The 17,229-nt window shown below is 41.7% G+C and overlaps 1 protein-coding gene across 4 annotated transcripts in view; it reads right to left on the minus strand.

Moving 5' to 3' along the window:
• Nucleotides 1–10,890, minus strand: part of GRIN3A (glutamate ionotropic receptor NMDA type subunit 3A) — a 160,401-nt gene extending 149,511 nt beyond the window's left edge. For all 4 annotated transcript variants that reach the window (XM_034664214.1, XM_019807203.2, XM_034664213.1 and 1 more), the window contains exon 1: nucleotides 9,341–10,890. In XM_034664214.1, the coding sequence (XP_034520105.1) occupies nucleotides 9,341–10,039 (699 nt within the window). In that variant the 5' untranslated portion in view covers nucleotides 10,040–10,890. The remainder of the gene's footprint in view (nucleotides 1–9,340) is intronic.
• Between the last annotated feature and the right edge of the window lie 6,339 nt (nucleotides 10,891–17,229).

Here is a 17,229-nt window from a genome sequence, read left to right on the forward strand (position 1 = left end):
TGGTACTGAAAGGTCCAGACTGAGGCATTGTTTGGAACTATAGACTCAGCTACTTGCAGAATGTTGAAAATATAAAGCTAGATTGAAAATACAAAGGAACACATCACTTTTTAATATAGAAATACCATCAACTCAGAGGGCTCAAGTTTCAAAAAGCCCTGTCAACTCTTAGTTTTTAGAAAATTAAAGAAAAAAAAAAAGATTTTCTTCTCTCCTGTCCTTTGACATCAACGCCTAGTTGGACTGACAGTAGGGCTTTCTTTAATTGTACCCAATGGTTTCTAAAAATTTTAAACCATTAGCCTTGAGAGAATAAAATATATCAAAATGTTACTCAAGGTTATCTGTGGACACCCATGGGGAGTAGTGCATATATATGCATTACTTTTATAATCAGAACAACATGCATGTAAAAAGTCCCTCAAAGTTGTATGTAACAAACAGTTTTGATATAGTCAGCATTCAATAAAACACAGTTTGCCTTATGGGTATTCTTTTTCTGTAAACCTCAGTATTTAATAGTGCTATTGTCTCTAAACTTTTGAGCTAACATATGCCACAAATCAGTTACATTATACAGATAAAGCCTCTATGAAACATGGAAAACTTCTGAACTTCAATCCATGTCAAACTAGACTCTGCCCTAACAACTTCATTTCCCCCAAGAAGTCTAAAATATCAACTGGCTCATGGTTCTACTGTTCCTTAAGTTTAATTCCTGGGAGCTGCCTATGAGAAATTAGGGTAGTAGATAAGGCAAGAATCATGAGTTCCTCACACTAATGAACAGAACTAGAACATTATTTTTTTTAACTCTGACGTAACTGATCCAAAGAGCCAATCGTTCAGAACCAATACAAAGGGGCAACTAGTTGAAATTGGACCTCAAAGTTCACTTTTTTGCTAACCAACTTTACATACACCTAGGCTGAGGGAGCACGTCAGTGAAACCAAACTCCAAGTGGGGTTTCAAAACAGCAGTTTTCTTTGTTTTTCTTGGACAAAAGGGTTGGTCCAAGGGAACTGGATCTCCTAAGCTTGAATATCTATGCATCTTGAAAATGCATATAGGGTTGGTCCAAGGGAACTGGATCTCCTAAGCTTGAATATCTATGCATCTTGAAAATGCATATACAGGGGTGTCTCACTGGCTCAGTCAGTTGAGCATTGGACTCTGAGTTTTAACTCAGATCGTGATCTCAGGAGTCCTAAGATGGGAGGCCTGAGGCCAGCTCCCTGCTCAGCAGAAGTCTGCTTGAGAGTCTCTCCCTTTCCCTCTGCCCCTCTCCACCCCCTCATGCTCTCTCTCTCTCTGGAATAAATAAATTTTGAAAGAAAAAAGAAAAGAAAAGAAAAGAAAAGAAAAGAAAAGAAAAGAAAAGAAAAGAAAAGAAAAGAAAGAAGGAAGGAAGGAAGGAAAAGAAAGAAAGAAAGAAAGAAAGAAAGAAAGAAAGAAAGAAAGAAAGAAAAAGAAAGAAAGAAAAGAAAGAAAGAAAGAAAGAAAGAAAGAAAGAAAGAAAGAAAGAAAGAAAAAAGGAAATACATATAGAATTACTCTGGAGAGCAGCCCAGAATATTTGAGCTCTTATTCTGATAATTTTAGTTTTTATTAATCTTTCCATGTCAACACTTTATATCAAAAGAATGATCATTATCATAATAAGAACACACAGCGCTCTAGGTGCTGTGCTTAAAACTTTGCATACATGGTGTCCTCCTCACAACTTTAGAAGAGAGTCATATTTTATGGATCAAGAAATTGAGGCATATTTCCCAAGGCAAGATGTCTAAAAGTTGTAAAGCTAAGATTCAAACATAGGTCTGTACTTCTCAAAAACCTCTTCTCTTAATTCCTACTTTGTATTTCTTTCATTTATGTTCTTATTGTCTCATTTGCAAAATAAAGGCAATAAATACTATTTGTCTTCCTCACCTTACGAAGTAATTGTGAGGATAAAATGAAAAACTGATGTGAAAGGACTTTGATAAATTTAAACATACTCTACAATTTAATTTTTCCTAAAATCTATGTTTTCATATTGAAGTATCAAAAGCATTGGTGAGGAAATGTAAAGGTAACTTATCTTTTTTTTCTTAATATTTTTAATCATATAGTTAATACATACTTATTTTTTTTAAATAAGCATGGATAGGAAAAAAATTGTATTACCATTTTTATAAATAAAATTCTAGACTTCAAAGTTTCCAGGATCAAGGTCATATTCTATATACATTATATAATTTTTTTCTCTCTGTGTCAATATATTTTCATTTGAATGGGTATATAGAACTACACTGTAAAGATATATCATGATTCATTTAAGTCAATTCCCATTATTGGTTATTTAGTATGAAATACACTTTTAACAATCAAACTTGAAGTAGATCTCTCTTTTATCCTCTTTTCTGAGTTAATGCAAAAGCAGTGATGGATCCAATCTGTTCTTGGATTGTAGGCTAACAAATGCACTGAATTTAGAAGGAGCTATTAGTCTGTTTTTCTTCTTGTGACTGCACTTCTTACAGTGTATAGCTCCTCTATTACTCTATATGATGTATACATTGTTTTGTGACTCACAGGACTGTTATGAGGATTCTGTGAGCACATCTGTGGAGAAGACTTGAAAAGCATAAATGCTACAAAAATATATATGATTGAGTTTTTTTCTAAATCTATGACTCAAATGAAGAACAATGGGGCATGATTCAGCCTGACTTAAAAAAGAAGTCATCCTGTTTAATTCTTTACCACTTGGATCCTTGAAGGCTCATCTCTGCCAGGGGACCATCCCTGGACAACAGATACTCGCCTTTCAGTGTCAGTATTTACCCCAACTGACACAGTACGAATCGCGTCTGTATGATCAGCCCGCTCCCTCAAGGCAGGAGATCACAGTGTTCCCTGAAAGTGACTGAGTGTTATACCTTCAGAAGGACAACTGAAAATCTGGCTGAGATGTTAGGTTGGGTTAAGGGAAGGGATGGGGCGAGAGCAAGGACAGGTGGCTGGCTTACTCCTAGTTCACCTTTACCCCATTGCTCTTTCCTCCCACTATCCCATAAAGAAAAGATCTGAGAAAGACAAATGAGTGGCTTAAAGATTTCCATTAGTTATTCGTGCATTCACTCAAAAAGCAATGTGGCAGATACTAAGATGTTCTTTCTTCCTTCTTGCCTCGTTTTACAGATTCAGCATCACATTTCTGGTGTTGTACACTTCCTCTATTTTCTGTGTATGTGAGTGGCAGTAGCTAGAGTCAGCAGGACAAGAGACAACGAGATTCTCATCTCTACATTTAGTGATGTCACCAAAACGAACAATACCTTGCTATGAGAGCCCCCCATAATTGTCTAGGGCAGTGGTACTCAAAGTAGCTTGTCTGCAAACTCTTTATTATCTGTCCATGATGAGATAAGGTGCTTGTGTGAGTATGAATCAACACACTGCTTTTTTCTTCAAGAAAAACTTGCTGTGAAAATAGTATCAGATGAACCAGGTGGAGAGGCCATGCTCTCATGAACAATCTATTATTGTTAAGTTTGCTGATAGGGAAAACTTACAACCAAAGTGAGAAACCAACATTTCTGAAAAACCTTGGGCATCTTATTGAGGCTTCGATGGCAATACCTAAGGCTCTAGAAACTGTGGTGGATGTGTCATAGGTAAAAATTTGCCATCGGTATAGAAATAGTACCTATGGCACATCTTCTATTTTGGGGCAAGTGTGCAACATACTTAGGAGTCTCGTTCTTTTTTTTTTTTTTCCTTTTTGGGGGAGGGCTAAACCAACTTTTCTTTTTCTAAAGAGAAAGAAAATGAGGGAGTAGAGAGTAAGGTGGAGGATGAAGACCTGTTATGCTGTGAATCACGTCCCAATTCAATTGGTAACTACTAATGAGAATTAGTGAAAAATTAGGACTTGGATGATTCTTATCAGACCAACACTTCTCTACTAGTTTGACTAACACTATAAAATTTTTCCAAAGTACATCGTTTTCTTATTTGATTCACAAAACAACTCTGTCAGATTGGTAAGTACCTTCCTTTAACTGATAAGCATAAATGTTCAGAGACAGAGGCACTCGCCCGAGATTACATGGCCAGTAAGAGGCAGAGGAAGGCTGAGAGTCTTCTGACTGTTATTTAATATACCTTCCATTATATTGTGCCTTTTAACTAACGTGCCTGGAATTTCACTGGAGGTATTCATGAAATAAAGTCTAATGGCACAAAATTCAGGGTGGATTCTGCAACACCAAAAGATAAAACATTAAGGAATTAAACAGTGAAACTGGTCTTCAGATGATGCAAATACTTAGTTCAGTTGATTCAATCATAAATTAACTCCAAGATGGAAGAGTCAAAGAAGGTCAAGACCAAATATTCTCTATGACTATACTGTGGTAGGCACAAGAAAAGTGGGTGAGACAGATTAACTGCTCAGTGAATATATCTGCTAATCTCTTCTGATCTATTTATCTGGAAAAAAATTTGAGTATTGTAAAAAAAAAAAAAATTCCCAAATTAAAAATAAAAACTTCCAAATTAATCCCAAGTCTCTGTACCTCAAGAGGAGTCTGTAAAAGATCACTTCTAAGAAAAGTTTTGTATCACTTGACATTTAATTTGAAATCATTTATCTTCAAGTCAGCAACAATTAGGTGCTACTATCAGCCATTCATCATGAATTACAGAAGAATGTATTTCTCCCAGAGGACGGAAAGCAGTGCTTTGCATGGAGCAAGGAAAACCAATATAGTTGAGAGCAGATCTTTTAAAAATAAATGTCCTTTACTTGTCCCCTAATGACACACCTAAGACATATACAGTAGTCCCCCTTAACCATGAGGGATATATTCCAAGACCCCCAGTGAATGCCTGAAACCATGACTAGTACCTATACTATAAATACTGTGCTTTTTTTCCTATACATCTATATCTATGATAAAGTTTAATTTATAAATTAGGCACAGTAAGAGATTAACAACAATAACAGAATAAAACAATTATAACAATATACTGTAATAAAAATTATGTGAATATGGTCTCTCTCTCAAAATATTATATTGCACTCACCTTCCTCTTGTGATGATGTGAGATGATAAAATGTCTATGTGAGAAGATGAAGTGAGGAGAAAGACGTGGGCACTATGATACAGTGGGAAGCTACTATTGACCTTTGAGGGGAGGAGAGATCATCTGCTTCCGGACCACAATTGACAGTGGAAAGCATAACCTTGCCTAAAGGGGCACCACCGGCATCCCAACTTCTGAAACTCCGCATTATACCACTTTGCTTTCATAAAAGTGAAAATCCCCTTCTGAATTTTCTCCATTCAGGAAAACAGGTGCTAACGTAGGTCTTTCCTCAAAGTGTGTTACAAGAACATTTGGCAAGCAGGGAATACTCTTCACTTTATGCCACTCTGGCTTACAAGAGGTTTCATAGGAATGCTTTATTTGCAGATAGTGAGGGAAACCTGTACCTCGATGGTATTATTGTTCTGGTCCCTGTATCATACAGAAGTGGCACTGTGCTAGCCAAACTCTTAAATAGGCTTCAGTACTTAGCACTGTGTTGTCGGAGAAAAGGGACCATCTAAAACACCTATATTTCCATGGGAATAAACATTAATTAGCATAGATGGCTCATGGGACAGGCAAACTGTGGTTGGTATGTTCAACTGGAGTTGAAAATAGTAATAGTCACTTTTTGTTTTTTATTTTTTTAAATATTTATTTATTTGAGAGAGAACGAGAGTGTGTGTGCGCGTGCGGGCAGGAGCAGGGGGAGGGGCAGAAGGAGAGGGAGGAGGAGAGAAGCAAACTCCCCATTGAGCGGGGAGCCCACCTGGGTCTCAACCTCAGGACTCTGAGATCATGACCTGAGCCTAAATCAAGAGTCTGCTGCCCAACTGACTGTGCCACCCAGAAGTCCTGAGTCCGTTTTTGATTGTATCCGTTTGGATCTAAGCCAATTATATTACTCCATTAACTCTGCCTAATGGAACCAATATGGAATTAGCATGCGATACACATTTTAGAAAGAAAGCTGCATCTGTCACTAACTGAGCAGGTAAATTTCAAGGAGTTAACTTTGGAGAAACTATACCAAAACCCTAGAAGAAAAAGTAGTATGGGATGGAAGAGAAAGAAAGAACAATTATAGGAACTTAACTTAAATGTAACTGGATCCTTATGCAGCACCATTACTTGAAGGTCATGGGAACAGAATTTAGAACTAAGAAATTATTTTAATAAAATGAGTTAGCCTCAAGTAGAAGTTTGAGTGGGTAGTAAAGTCAGATTTTTTTAGATGGAAACGTGATTTGATCCTATCCTATGTGGTAATGTTGTATGAAGCTTTTATTACGTAGTGATAATACGTATGGTTTCTAAAAGAGGGCAGTTTATTATCTTATGCATAATGGATTTCCCTGCTTGAACAAAGTTGGTTCCTTACAAGCTGATGATCTTACATGTTTGTTTCCAATAAATGCTTTAGTGAAATAAAACTATAATGCTTTCATCAGGGTTTTGAGCATTTCAGTGGTATTTCCTTTCATTCATGGCTGTGGCAGAATACTATCAAAACCACTATTTATTACTTAAAGTTTTCATATGAAGGAAATCAACAGTCTAAAAGAAAGTAAGAGAAAACACTGTTGTCACTACTGCTCCAAGCAATTTTGATTTGTCTGAATAAGAGACATTATTTTATTTACTTGGTTGTGTGGACAAGTCCACTTTCTTCTAACATCCTTTATTCAGGCAGTGGCCCAATCAATGTATTAGGTCACTGGGAAGTAGAATCTAATGAGAACAGTGGCTAAATTAAATCAATTTTATTTAATGTATAAAATGACTCTGACATTCTTTTATATTTTGAAAATTGTTCTTTTCTTTTTTTTTAAAGATTTTATTTATTTATTCGACAGAGACAGAGACAGCCAGCGAGAGAGGGAACACAAGCAGGGGGAGTGGGAGAGGAAGAAGCAGGCTCATAGAGGAAGAGCCTGATGTGGGGCTCGATCCCATAACGCCGGGATCACGCCCTGAGCCGAAGGCAGACGCTTAACCGCTGTGCCACCCAGGCGCCCCTGTTCTTTTTTTGATTACATCAGGGTATAGGAGAAAGGTCTACTTTGTAGCAGAAGCAAGGGAAAGATCAGTTACTATTTTTGCTGAAAGCAGATTATGGTCATATCCTAAAATTACATATTATGGTGACTTGGCATTGAGTTGGGCATTCTTAATATAGAACATTATAGAATGACATCTAAATGATACAGTAAAAGTAAGACAAGTTGGATATGTTTGAATTTAAAATACAAAGATAAATGAAAGAATATGTCAGTTGGACAAACGAGATCTGAGTTAATATAATAATCTCTCCCTTTCAAGAAGTGTGCCATGAAAATAACAGTGACAACAGTGATTTAAAATACATTTCTAAATTGAAGTACAGAAGAAAATGTGCTTGGCAGACTGTCCATTTTATTGTCAGCTTGTAAGGGTTGTCCCTGGAAGGCTGTTCCCACAGTGGTCCTAAAGCTGTGAAGTTGTCTGATTCTAGAGATGGCTTCACGGTTTCTCAGGTCCCCTTGTTGTAATGTGCTGGATACTGAACAAATCCATCATGGAACACAATTTCCTTTCTAACTAAGGAACACTAATTTGGGGGAAATTCTTGTTGTTTAAGATCTGCCAAACAACCTACAAATGGAAAAGAGTCTGGAGACTGTGAACACTATTGGCAACCTATGAAGTATTAGGTAATAAAGAAGCAATGATAAGAAGCACGTGATGCTGACTCTTGCACTTCGTTCAATCTGATTCTGCATATATATTAATAATGATGCACCCTATGGATGCAATTTCACGTTTATAACACTTTGGCCATTGGCAGCATTGTGCACCTGTGTTTTCCCTGCCTTCCCATCTGCTGCCTACAGTCATTCAGATTCAGGTGATGGTAATGTTTTAGATAAAAGTTAATTAGCCTGCACTCTGCAGATCAAATCTCTATAGCTCAGCATTAAATAGCAATCTTCTGGGCAACTGCTGAAAGTAGCGGGTGCCCAGCCTTCCTAAGATTAAAAATGTAAGATTCATTTTTCTAGAAAAAGAAATCTTTAGTACTCTCTTGATATTTTATGCATAGATTCTATCAAACTTTTCGCTTGTATTTGGCCTTACTCATTTTAGCTATTATCTCTGTATATATATCAAAAGTGGAAGAAAAGAGATTAGAAATATTTTTTCCCAATTTAAGGGATAGTGAAATGATATGTAGAGTTAAAGGTTCTTTGGTGTCTGGACACTTATTAGTACACTGACCAAAACTTTCCTTAGTTCCTCAGGGTTTAACACCAATTACCTATTTGTTTCATAAATACTTTGTGCAAGGCTTGATGAAGCTTGATATTTTGATAAAAATAATGCACAAAATGCAGCAAACTCCTATTGCTGAAAGGACCCCGCCCTCTCTTTAAATATAATACTGTCAACGGTAGGTTCACAAATAGCTTCTTTTATTGAAAATACATTCAAGTTTTTAACCTATAAGAAACGAAAGCATTAGATTCTTCTTTAGTCCTAGATCATTGAGACAGAAATGGGCTGAACACAGCAACTGCCCAACAGCCAGTCTCTGAGCCCACATCACACAGAAAGAAGGTAGGGACCAAAAAACCAATCTCACATGAGTCCTCCCATCGGTTTTTACGCTACCGGATAATAATTCTAACGCATTTCCATGCCCAAGCGTAATTAACCGCCCTTCTTTACCTATTGCTTCCGTACTAGCTGCAGATTTCCCATTTACTCGTAGGAATTCAGAGGGCTATTTTCTTCCGCACACCACCGCCCAGCACACCTTCTAAAGAAGTCAGAGCCGATGCAGCTCTTCCCCGCCACAGTCTCAGTTCCTCTTGGGAGGGAAAGACTCTAGCATGGCCAGGGATCTGCCATCCCCACACCGCGCGGTCGTCTTTAGAAAATCCAGCGCTCTCCACGTTCCTGAACTTTGACTTCTACTTCCCCGGCATCCACTAGGTTTTCACAGTTGGTCAAAACATGAGTATTTTTTCGCTTATTCTCCTCACTTCTCTTCTTCTATCTGCTACCCCTGCCTCTTATTTTATTTCCATCCGCACTTACACTGTCTTATTTTACTTTTACTGAGGTCCTTCAAGCAACCATCTATGGACATGGCCCGATCCTTAAACAATACCAAAGTTGTAAAGCCCCAAGTCCCTCCGGACTTCATCCTTCCCCTTTCTCTCCTCCTCCCCTCCATGAGGTCCCAGCCCCCAAGCGGCGCCCCACTCCTCTCACCTGACTCTCCCGCGGAAACTCGTGGCGCACGATGCTGATCACTGGAATGTGCAGGACGGAGCTGACCAAGTCGAGCTCCATCATCTCGCCTTGGCTCTGGGGGAAGGCGAGCAGCGCCGACACCCCTTGCACCACCACGGTGTGGCACACGCTCTGCAGAAAGGAGAAAGGGTCACTGCTCCACGGAGAGCTTGGGGAGGAGAAGGGCAAGAGCGGCAGGTCGCCCAGGCCCGCCTCGATGGCCATCACTACTTCCAAAGACAGGTTGTAGGGCAGCAGACCTTCCACGCGGTTCAGGTTGTCCACCGCGAAGAGGAGGGCGTCCCGAGGCCACAGGGTCTCGGTCCCAGCGCCCTCCCCGGGCTTCCGGGCGCGCGGCGGGCCCCGGCCATGCAGGGCGCTCCCCAACCAACGTGCGCCCGGCGACGGCGCCGGGGGTCGCCAAGTCCCTGGCTCGGGCTCATCCCGCTGGGCGCCTGCCCGGCTGCCGTCCGGAGCGCGGCTGGCGGCGCGGGGGGCCGTGGTCCAGGGCTGCAAGTGCACCGCGCCCACCCTCACCGCGTGCCCGATGCGCTTGAGGATCTGGCAGGGCTGCGGGTGCGAGGAGGAGCCGGGCACCCCGGCCAGCACCAGAGCGCAGGGCGGCGGCAGCAGCAGACAGACCCTGCTCAGCAGCCACCACAAACTCAGTCTCCTCATTACTGAGACCCGCAGGGAGAAAGCGCGCCCCCTCCTGCGCCGGGCTCTCCCCCTGCAGCCGCTGCCTAAGGTCTCCGCCCCCAGGTCCCGCGGGCCGCTCACTCCGCGCGGCGAAGCGCTCCCAGGAGCCGAAGCGGTCACCGGGCCATTCAAGTTGGAGCCTAGCGCGCCCAGGTCCCTCCGCCTCGCATCCTCTGCCCGCCCGGACCATGCACGGAGCCGGGCAGGCGGGCGGGCCGGAGCCGGTCACCCGCGGCTTGGGCGCCTGTTCCCTGCCTGCCCCATCTGCAGGGCGGCTCGAGCACTGCGTCCGGCCCCGCCTGAAGGCTGGGCTGGGAAGTAGCCGGAGTTCCTAGGGGGGCAACGCGACCCAGGAGGCAACGCGCTCACTTGGATTCTTTTCCTTTTCTGTCCAGGCGAGACCCACTTATTTCCTTGGGGTCGCGCAGGAGAAGGCGTTCACGCCCGGAGTGCGAAAAAGAAGCCAAATCCTCCTTGCTCCACCGTCGGCCACCCTCTGGCGGGGCACCCCGGCACTGGCTTCATCTTTCTTCCCGTCTCGCTACTTCCTCTCTTCCTTGCTTCGCTCCTCTTTCCGCCCAGTCGCCGCCGCCGCCGCCGCCTGCTTCCTCGGAGGAGCGACGCGACTGGCCAGCAAAGGGTGGTTCTGCTCGGAGCGCGAAGTTCTCCCCGCCTCAGCCGGCGCCTCCCTGTTGCTGAGCCCTGGCGCCAGCCTGTCGCTTGGCTGCGCTAAACGCCCACTGATGGTGAGACTCCCGGGTGGCGCTTCCCGCGCCCCTGGAAAGTCCGCTCGCCTCAAAGGCGCCCGGGCTTGGTTTGCGAGATTTCGTGCCACCCGCAAGGGCGAGGACTCTGCGCCGCCGAGAATTCCGAATCCGGAGTTGTGCCTGAGGAATCTGAAAGCCCGTGGCTCACTGGGATAGGTTCTAAGAAGCTGTGACTTTAACAAGCTTCTCTTCGATGTGTCGTTGCTTTAAAGGTTTTTCTCGCTAAGGGCACCAAAGCCAGAATCATTTACACATTTAACCTCCTCAGCTTTCTTCTCTCGGGCGCGTGGGCCTTTGCGGTTTTTAAGGATTCCCTGTGTTTTTAGATTCTCAGAAGTAAAAAGTGAATTTGAAGCAATTATTTGATCAAGAAATTAAAGAGCTTCAAAATACTTTTGGAGTTTCAAGTACGATCAACAGCAGTTTCTAGTTTAGACCAAGTCCTCCAGATCACTGTTTCTAGTAAGTTCTTTCATTTGTATGGTAATGCAGTGAAGTCAGTGGCTTAGGATTTGGTCTCTTCCTCCAGGATCTGAATCTGAAATCAGAAGCAAAAGAGAGGGTTAAGGGCAGACCTGTGGTTTCCACGCATGCAGTAGATTTATTTTATGCCATGGTATCCTTTAGAAGGAGATTAGGAGACACATCCTTGGGGTAAGCAAGACTGGGGGCCTGCAGTTCTGAATTTCAGTACCACTTCAAGAGAACCACGACCTTGGCAATTTATTTCACCTGACCTTGCCCTTCTGTTTGGAGCTGCTAAATTGTTATGCAAATACAGCTAGCTTTCAGCTCTGGAGGGCTGTTTTGATTCAAGAGCTGAAGTTTCCATCCTGCTTTAAATCCTTCGGATGAAGAGGCCCTAGCTAAATAAAATTCCCAAGAAGGTTGCAAAGTGAATCCTGTTTTCCTCAAAACAGACCTTTAAAGGCATCTCAGAGCAAAACTTCTCTGACAACCAAAATAGCTCCTGCAAGGCTGGGATGCCAGAAAGGAAAAGGAGTGAAAATCATAATGAAGGATGAACCGCAAGGGAAAGGGTCCCTCCTGAGGCCCTAGAGAGCATCCCATGTATGGATGCTGGAAATTCTTGCTTGCTTCAGAGGATTCCACTGATAGGGCACTTGAGTAAGAAAAGTATAGAATTTCGTGGTCCTTGCATTGGGAATCTATTAATTGTGTAGTAAGGAGATGTGCTTCTCCTTGTGCGTGTGTGCATTGAGGAGTGTGACATTGCAGATGATGACCATGCCCTAGAGTGGTTACCTTAGTACTTGGCATCACATACGTGTTCAAATCAGGTTCTCAAGAAAATGGATTGTAATGAAGATTGGATGGGTCTGTTGGTTAATTTGATCCTACATTCTTTAGGCCTCTCAAGTCCATGACCCCTTGAGGGAACCGCTGAAGTGCTTATTCACAGGAGAGGGGCTGATTCCCAAGGTTCTGAGGGCCATGCTCCACCAGTTCATGATAAAACCATAGCTAGATCTTGCAAATACTAAGTATTCAGAGTGACAAACAGTCCTTCCTTCCTGTGCTTCATTTTTTGTTTCTTTCCTGGGCTTTCTGATGATGGTACACTGGCTCCCTTTCCGTTTTCTTTTGCTGCTTGGTTCTGTTTATCCGTATCACTGTCATCTGAATGTCTCTGACATGATTCTTTTCTCTCCTTTCCTCACATGTCCCTTTCTCTTAACCCTTCCTTCATCTCCTCCTTTTTCATGCTTCAATGGTCGTAATGTTGAGAGCTCTTTTAGATTCAGTCATCAGTTCAACAACCATTTATTAAGCTCCTATTCTGTGCCAGGCATTGCTGCAGAACTGTCCCAGGGATAGATGAAGAAACTCCAGATCAGAAAAGTTGAGGGGATTTTCCCCCCCATAAACCACATATTTAATGAGTGAACAAAATGCTGACATTGAGCTTATATTCTAGTGGGAGAGATGGACAATAAAGCACACAAAGAAGTAAATGTAGGATATGTTAGTTGATGCTAAGAATAAAAGTAAACCAGCAAAGAGGAAGCATTAGGGGGAGAGTGGGTTGTAATTTTAGATAGGGGAGCCAGGGTAACCCCCTCTGAGAAGATAACTTTTGAATGAAGGGTTAAAGGGAGGTGAGGGGGTGATTCATATAAACATTCAAGACAAGAATTTCCAAGTAGGGAAAACAGCAAGTGCAAAGGCCCTGAGGCAGGGGTGTTTCTGGCATGTCTGAGGAATACTGAGGGGTCCAGGGGCACCTGGGTGGCTCAGTTGGTCAAGTGTCTGCCTTTGGCTCAGGTCATGATCTCAGGATCCTCTTGTCAGGCTCTCTGCTCAGCGGCGAGTCTGCTTCTCACCCTCTGTCTCCCTCTGTGATTCCTCTTGTTCTCTCTCTCTCTCTCAAAGAATTAAATAAAATTTTTAAAAAATAATAGTGAGGGATCTAGAGGTGCTGGAGCAAAATGCTCTAGGGTAAGAGTTGTGACAGGTCAGGCCAGAGAAGCAATGAGGAGGTGGTAGATAATGTAAGCCAATGAATTTTGGCTTCTACTCTGAAGGGGGTGAGATGGTATGGGGGCAAGTGTTCAGCAGAAGAGCAACAGGACATATGTTTTAACAGGACTACTCTAGTTGCTCTATTGATAACAGATGAAAAGTAGACAAGGGTGGGAGTCAGGAAACCAGATATGAGGCTGTTGGCAATAATCCATGTGAGAGAACATTACTGTCAAATCATAAAACCACTTTATCAGGTTAGTGTTAATTATTCCCATTCTATAGGATAGGAAATTGTATTTGAGAAAAGTTGAGTTATTTGTAGAAAGTCATTGCATAGTGAGTGGCAGCATGGATTCAAGATTCTAAGTTCATCCCAGCTGCATTATTGGTAGCAAGAATCAGCCAAATTTCAAAATTGGCTCACCCAGAGAAGATGAAGCTCTCTTTATTACCAGATTCTAAATGAGAACTACTGATCTAAGAACCCGTGTTGGAGAGTCAAATAAACAAAAACACATCCAAATGCTCACAATTTAAAATGTGCTTTTGTGCACATCTGTGCTTTCTGGTACCAGCAACCAGTAAACTAAAAGCTGAGATATTCTGGAGGTAGCCCAGGAGAGGCTGTGGTGAAGGATGCTGTGGGAGTCAGAAACTTGGATTCTATTTTCAGCACCATTTCCCTTTCCCTATGGGGGCAACATTTAACCTCCCGAAGCACAGATTTCTCCTTTGTACTGGGGTTGTGGTGACAGCTCTTGGCAGTTGTCTACACGGCAGTGTGTGGACTCCTGTGAACCCTTTCAAGTGCCACAGGAGTGGGAGGATTTTTGTAGGACTTTCAGTTGAGCCACATATTTATAAAGGCTTGGGAAATTACCTTTTTTCTTCTTTTTTGCCTATACCCTGACAGATTTCAAGTTCTACCCATATTTAGCTTTGTTTTTGTAGATGGCAATAATTTTAAATGCCATGTTCCCATCTCCAGGTCAGCCTTTTATGCAATATCAGCAACATAGGTTGTTGTTGTTATTGTTGTTTATCAATATGCAGGTGGTGAAAAACATGCTCACCTCTAGCTAATAATTCCCTAAACCCAAACTGTGTCCTCTCCCCCCTCAACTTCTTTGTCTCTATTGCCAGAAACCCTGTGGTTATAGGAATCCTCCTGGGTAAAAGCAAGCAAACAAAACAAAGGAACAAACAAACAAAAAGCAGAAACAGAATCATAAATACAGAGAACAAAGCAGTGGTTGCCACAGAGGAGGGGGTTGGGGGGATGGGCAAAATAGTGAAGGGGATGAAGGGGCACAAAGCTCCAGTTATAAAATAAATTAAGTCACAGAGATGAAAAGTACAGCATAGGGAATATAGTCAATAATACCGTAATAACATTGTGTGGTGACAGATGGTAACTACACTTGTGAACATTATGTAATGTACAGAATTGTGGAATCATGATGTTGTGCTCCTGAAACTAATATAAGATTGTATATCAACGGTACTTAAATAATAAAAATTTTTAGAAATATGTGGAGTTGGTAGAGAAGCGATGGTAGAAGAATTTGAGAAGGAATGAATCACAGAAAAATCAGGTCAGTTTTGAGGAGCAGACCCTAAAGGCCAATCTATCTAAAGCCTAATTATTCTTTTTTTGTTCCCCCAATTAAAAAAAAAAGCCTATATTCATTTGATACCTTGTAACACTGCTCTACATTCTATTCATTAGGCATTGATTTTGGCACTAGTCATCCTCTTCAAAAAATGCAAGTAACTTTCGTGATTATGGGATTATTAGGATAAATTATTTAACCCTGATTATTGTAAAATTAATATCCTGTTAGGAATTTTTTTTGATGGGGGCAGGAGTTCATTTTGCATTATAAGGGGATTTAGGGACATAAGAAAGGACTAGGTGGGATTTCACTAAAGGAGTTTTAGGCAACCTGAGGGACTGGAACAAGAGAAAAGGAGCGTCGGGACCTAGGAAAACAGGGCAAAGAAAGGCAAGCTAAAAATGAGTCTGTCTTATCTATTTCAAATAGTGCTCACTCAGTCTTTGCTGTGATGGAAAATATAAAGGGGAATGTCTCCTCCTTTGTACCACACGATCACCTACACCAGGAAACCAGATTCAGGCCAGGACTGTTACCTATCAACAAATTAGGAACTGCCAATAGTTGTTTGCCTTTCAGCTATGAAAAAGAACACCTTGGTGTCCTCAGTCTAGTTATTGTCAGGGGAGTAAGTTATCAGTTGTGACAAGTGCGTGGCCTTTTCAACATCCACCAGGATTATTAGCTGAGTGTTTGGATTTCCTGATTCTTCTTCTAAACCACACACTACGGGAAACTCAAATAAGACTTGGAAAGGCCAATGTGGCAGTCTCTCTCTCTCTCTCTCTTTTCCCCCCTTTGGTAATAATCATTCCAATTTAGTGTTTATCCAAATGAGTTTTGGAATAAAACTTGGCCCATCACAGACCGCAACATTTTTAAAGGACTTTTTTGTGCCCATTTTGTAGCATGAATTTAATAGCTGTAGCCAGAGAGCTGGGGACTTTTGCAAAGGCTGTTTGCCTTCATGGTTCTCATACCTTACATCTAGAGAAGCATTTTGTTTAAGAAAAACAGTTTTTGTTTCTTTAGAAAGAGGCTTTAAGGAAGGTTTTTTTCATCAGAAGACAAGAATTATGAAATCTTTATCATTTATTATCTTGAGTGACTTCTACATGTGGGGCAGTTTGCATGCATGATCTTTTAATTTCATGATTCAATCGACTGTTATCTTTATTTTATAGATGATGAAACTCATGCTTAGTGAGATTGAGTCATTTGCTAAGAACTGAGAAGCAAAATTAGATTTGATCCTCTGATTCCAAAGCCCAAACTCTTCATTTCCACTTTCAAGTGTGAATGGAAGCATGATGATCAGACCTGACCGGCTCTAGAACCACTATCTAGCTAATGTGCAGGGATGAACAGAATCATAAAGTTACCTGACTCTCACTGTCAGAGTATGTAAATGCCAACTCTAGAAGTCTTAATATTTAAGGAGATGTTAAGAAATGGTCTTCTTACTGTTTAATACTACACATAAATAGTCACAAATCATTGGGATTTTCTATTTTCTTATTAGGCCACAAACTTTCCAGCAGACATTTTTTGTCTATTTCATATGTGAAACGACTCTTACCTTGGCTGCGGTTTTAAATGTCGTTGGAAATATTATCTTATAACTCATTATCCTCCTTAGGATCTCTTTTCAGCAACCGCATACTCAGGATCTCAAGGAATTTTAATATGTGAAAATCTCTGTGATTTGAGATGGTGCTTCTAGAATGTTCTCATTGGGAAAAGTTCAATTCAAAGGGAAGCTTTTTGCTGTCTAAAGCAAGGCCGGAGCCTCCTTGTCACGTACGGTAATTGACAAGACTTCTATCTTGATCAAAGGTTTGAAGAGTTTGCATGGTATAAGCTAGATCACTCAAAAATGAGTTTGTATATATACGTCGTATTTTCTTGTGTGACCTTTGCTGAGCGGAATTATCCTCCATGCCACTTCCGGGTGCTACCATTGATGCAGACAGAAAAAAAAATCTCATGATTATGCTGAAGGAGAACCTTCTGAGAACTGAACCTCTCTTTGAAATAAGGGCAGTCATCTAGAAATTGTTATCGAAATAGAAATGACCTCTTCCAGAATTTGAAATCTGTTCAAAAATATATTGTCCCTTTTCTTTTGGTGTGCCATCACTGGGTTAGAAAAATCAGTTGGGGGTGCCTGGGTGGCTTAGTGGGTTAAGCTCCCAATGGTTGATTGCAGCTCAGGTCATGATCTCAGGATCCTGGGACTGAGCCTTGCATGGGGCTCTGTGCTCAGCAGGGAGTCTGCTTGAGGATTCTCTCCCTCTCC

Source organism: Ailuropoda melanoleuca, chromosome 7 (assembly GCF_002007445.2).
Source record: "Ailuropoda melanoleuca isolate Jingjing chromosome 7, ASM200744v2, whole genome shotgun sequence".
NCBI lineage: Eukaryota > Metazoa > Chordata > Mammalia > Carnivora > Ursidae > Ailuropoda > Ailuropoda melanoleuca.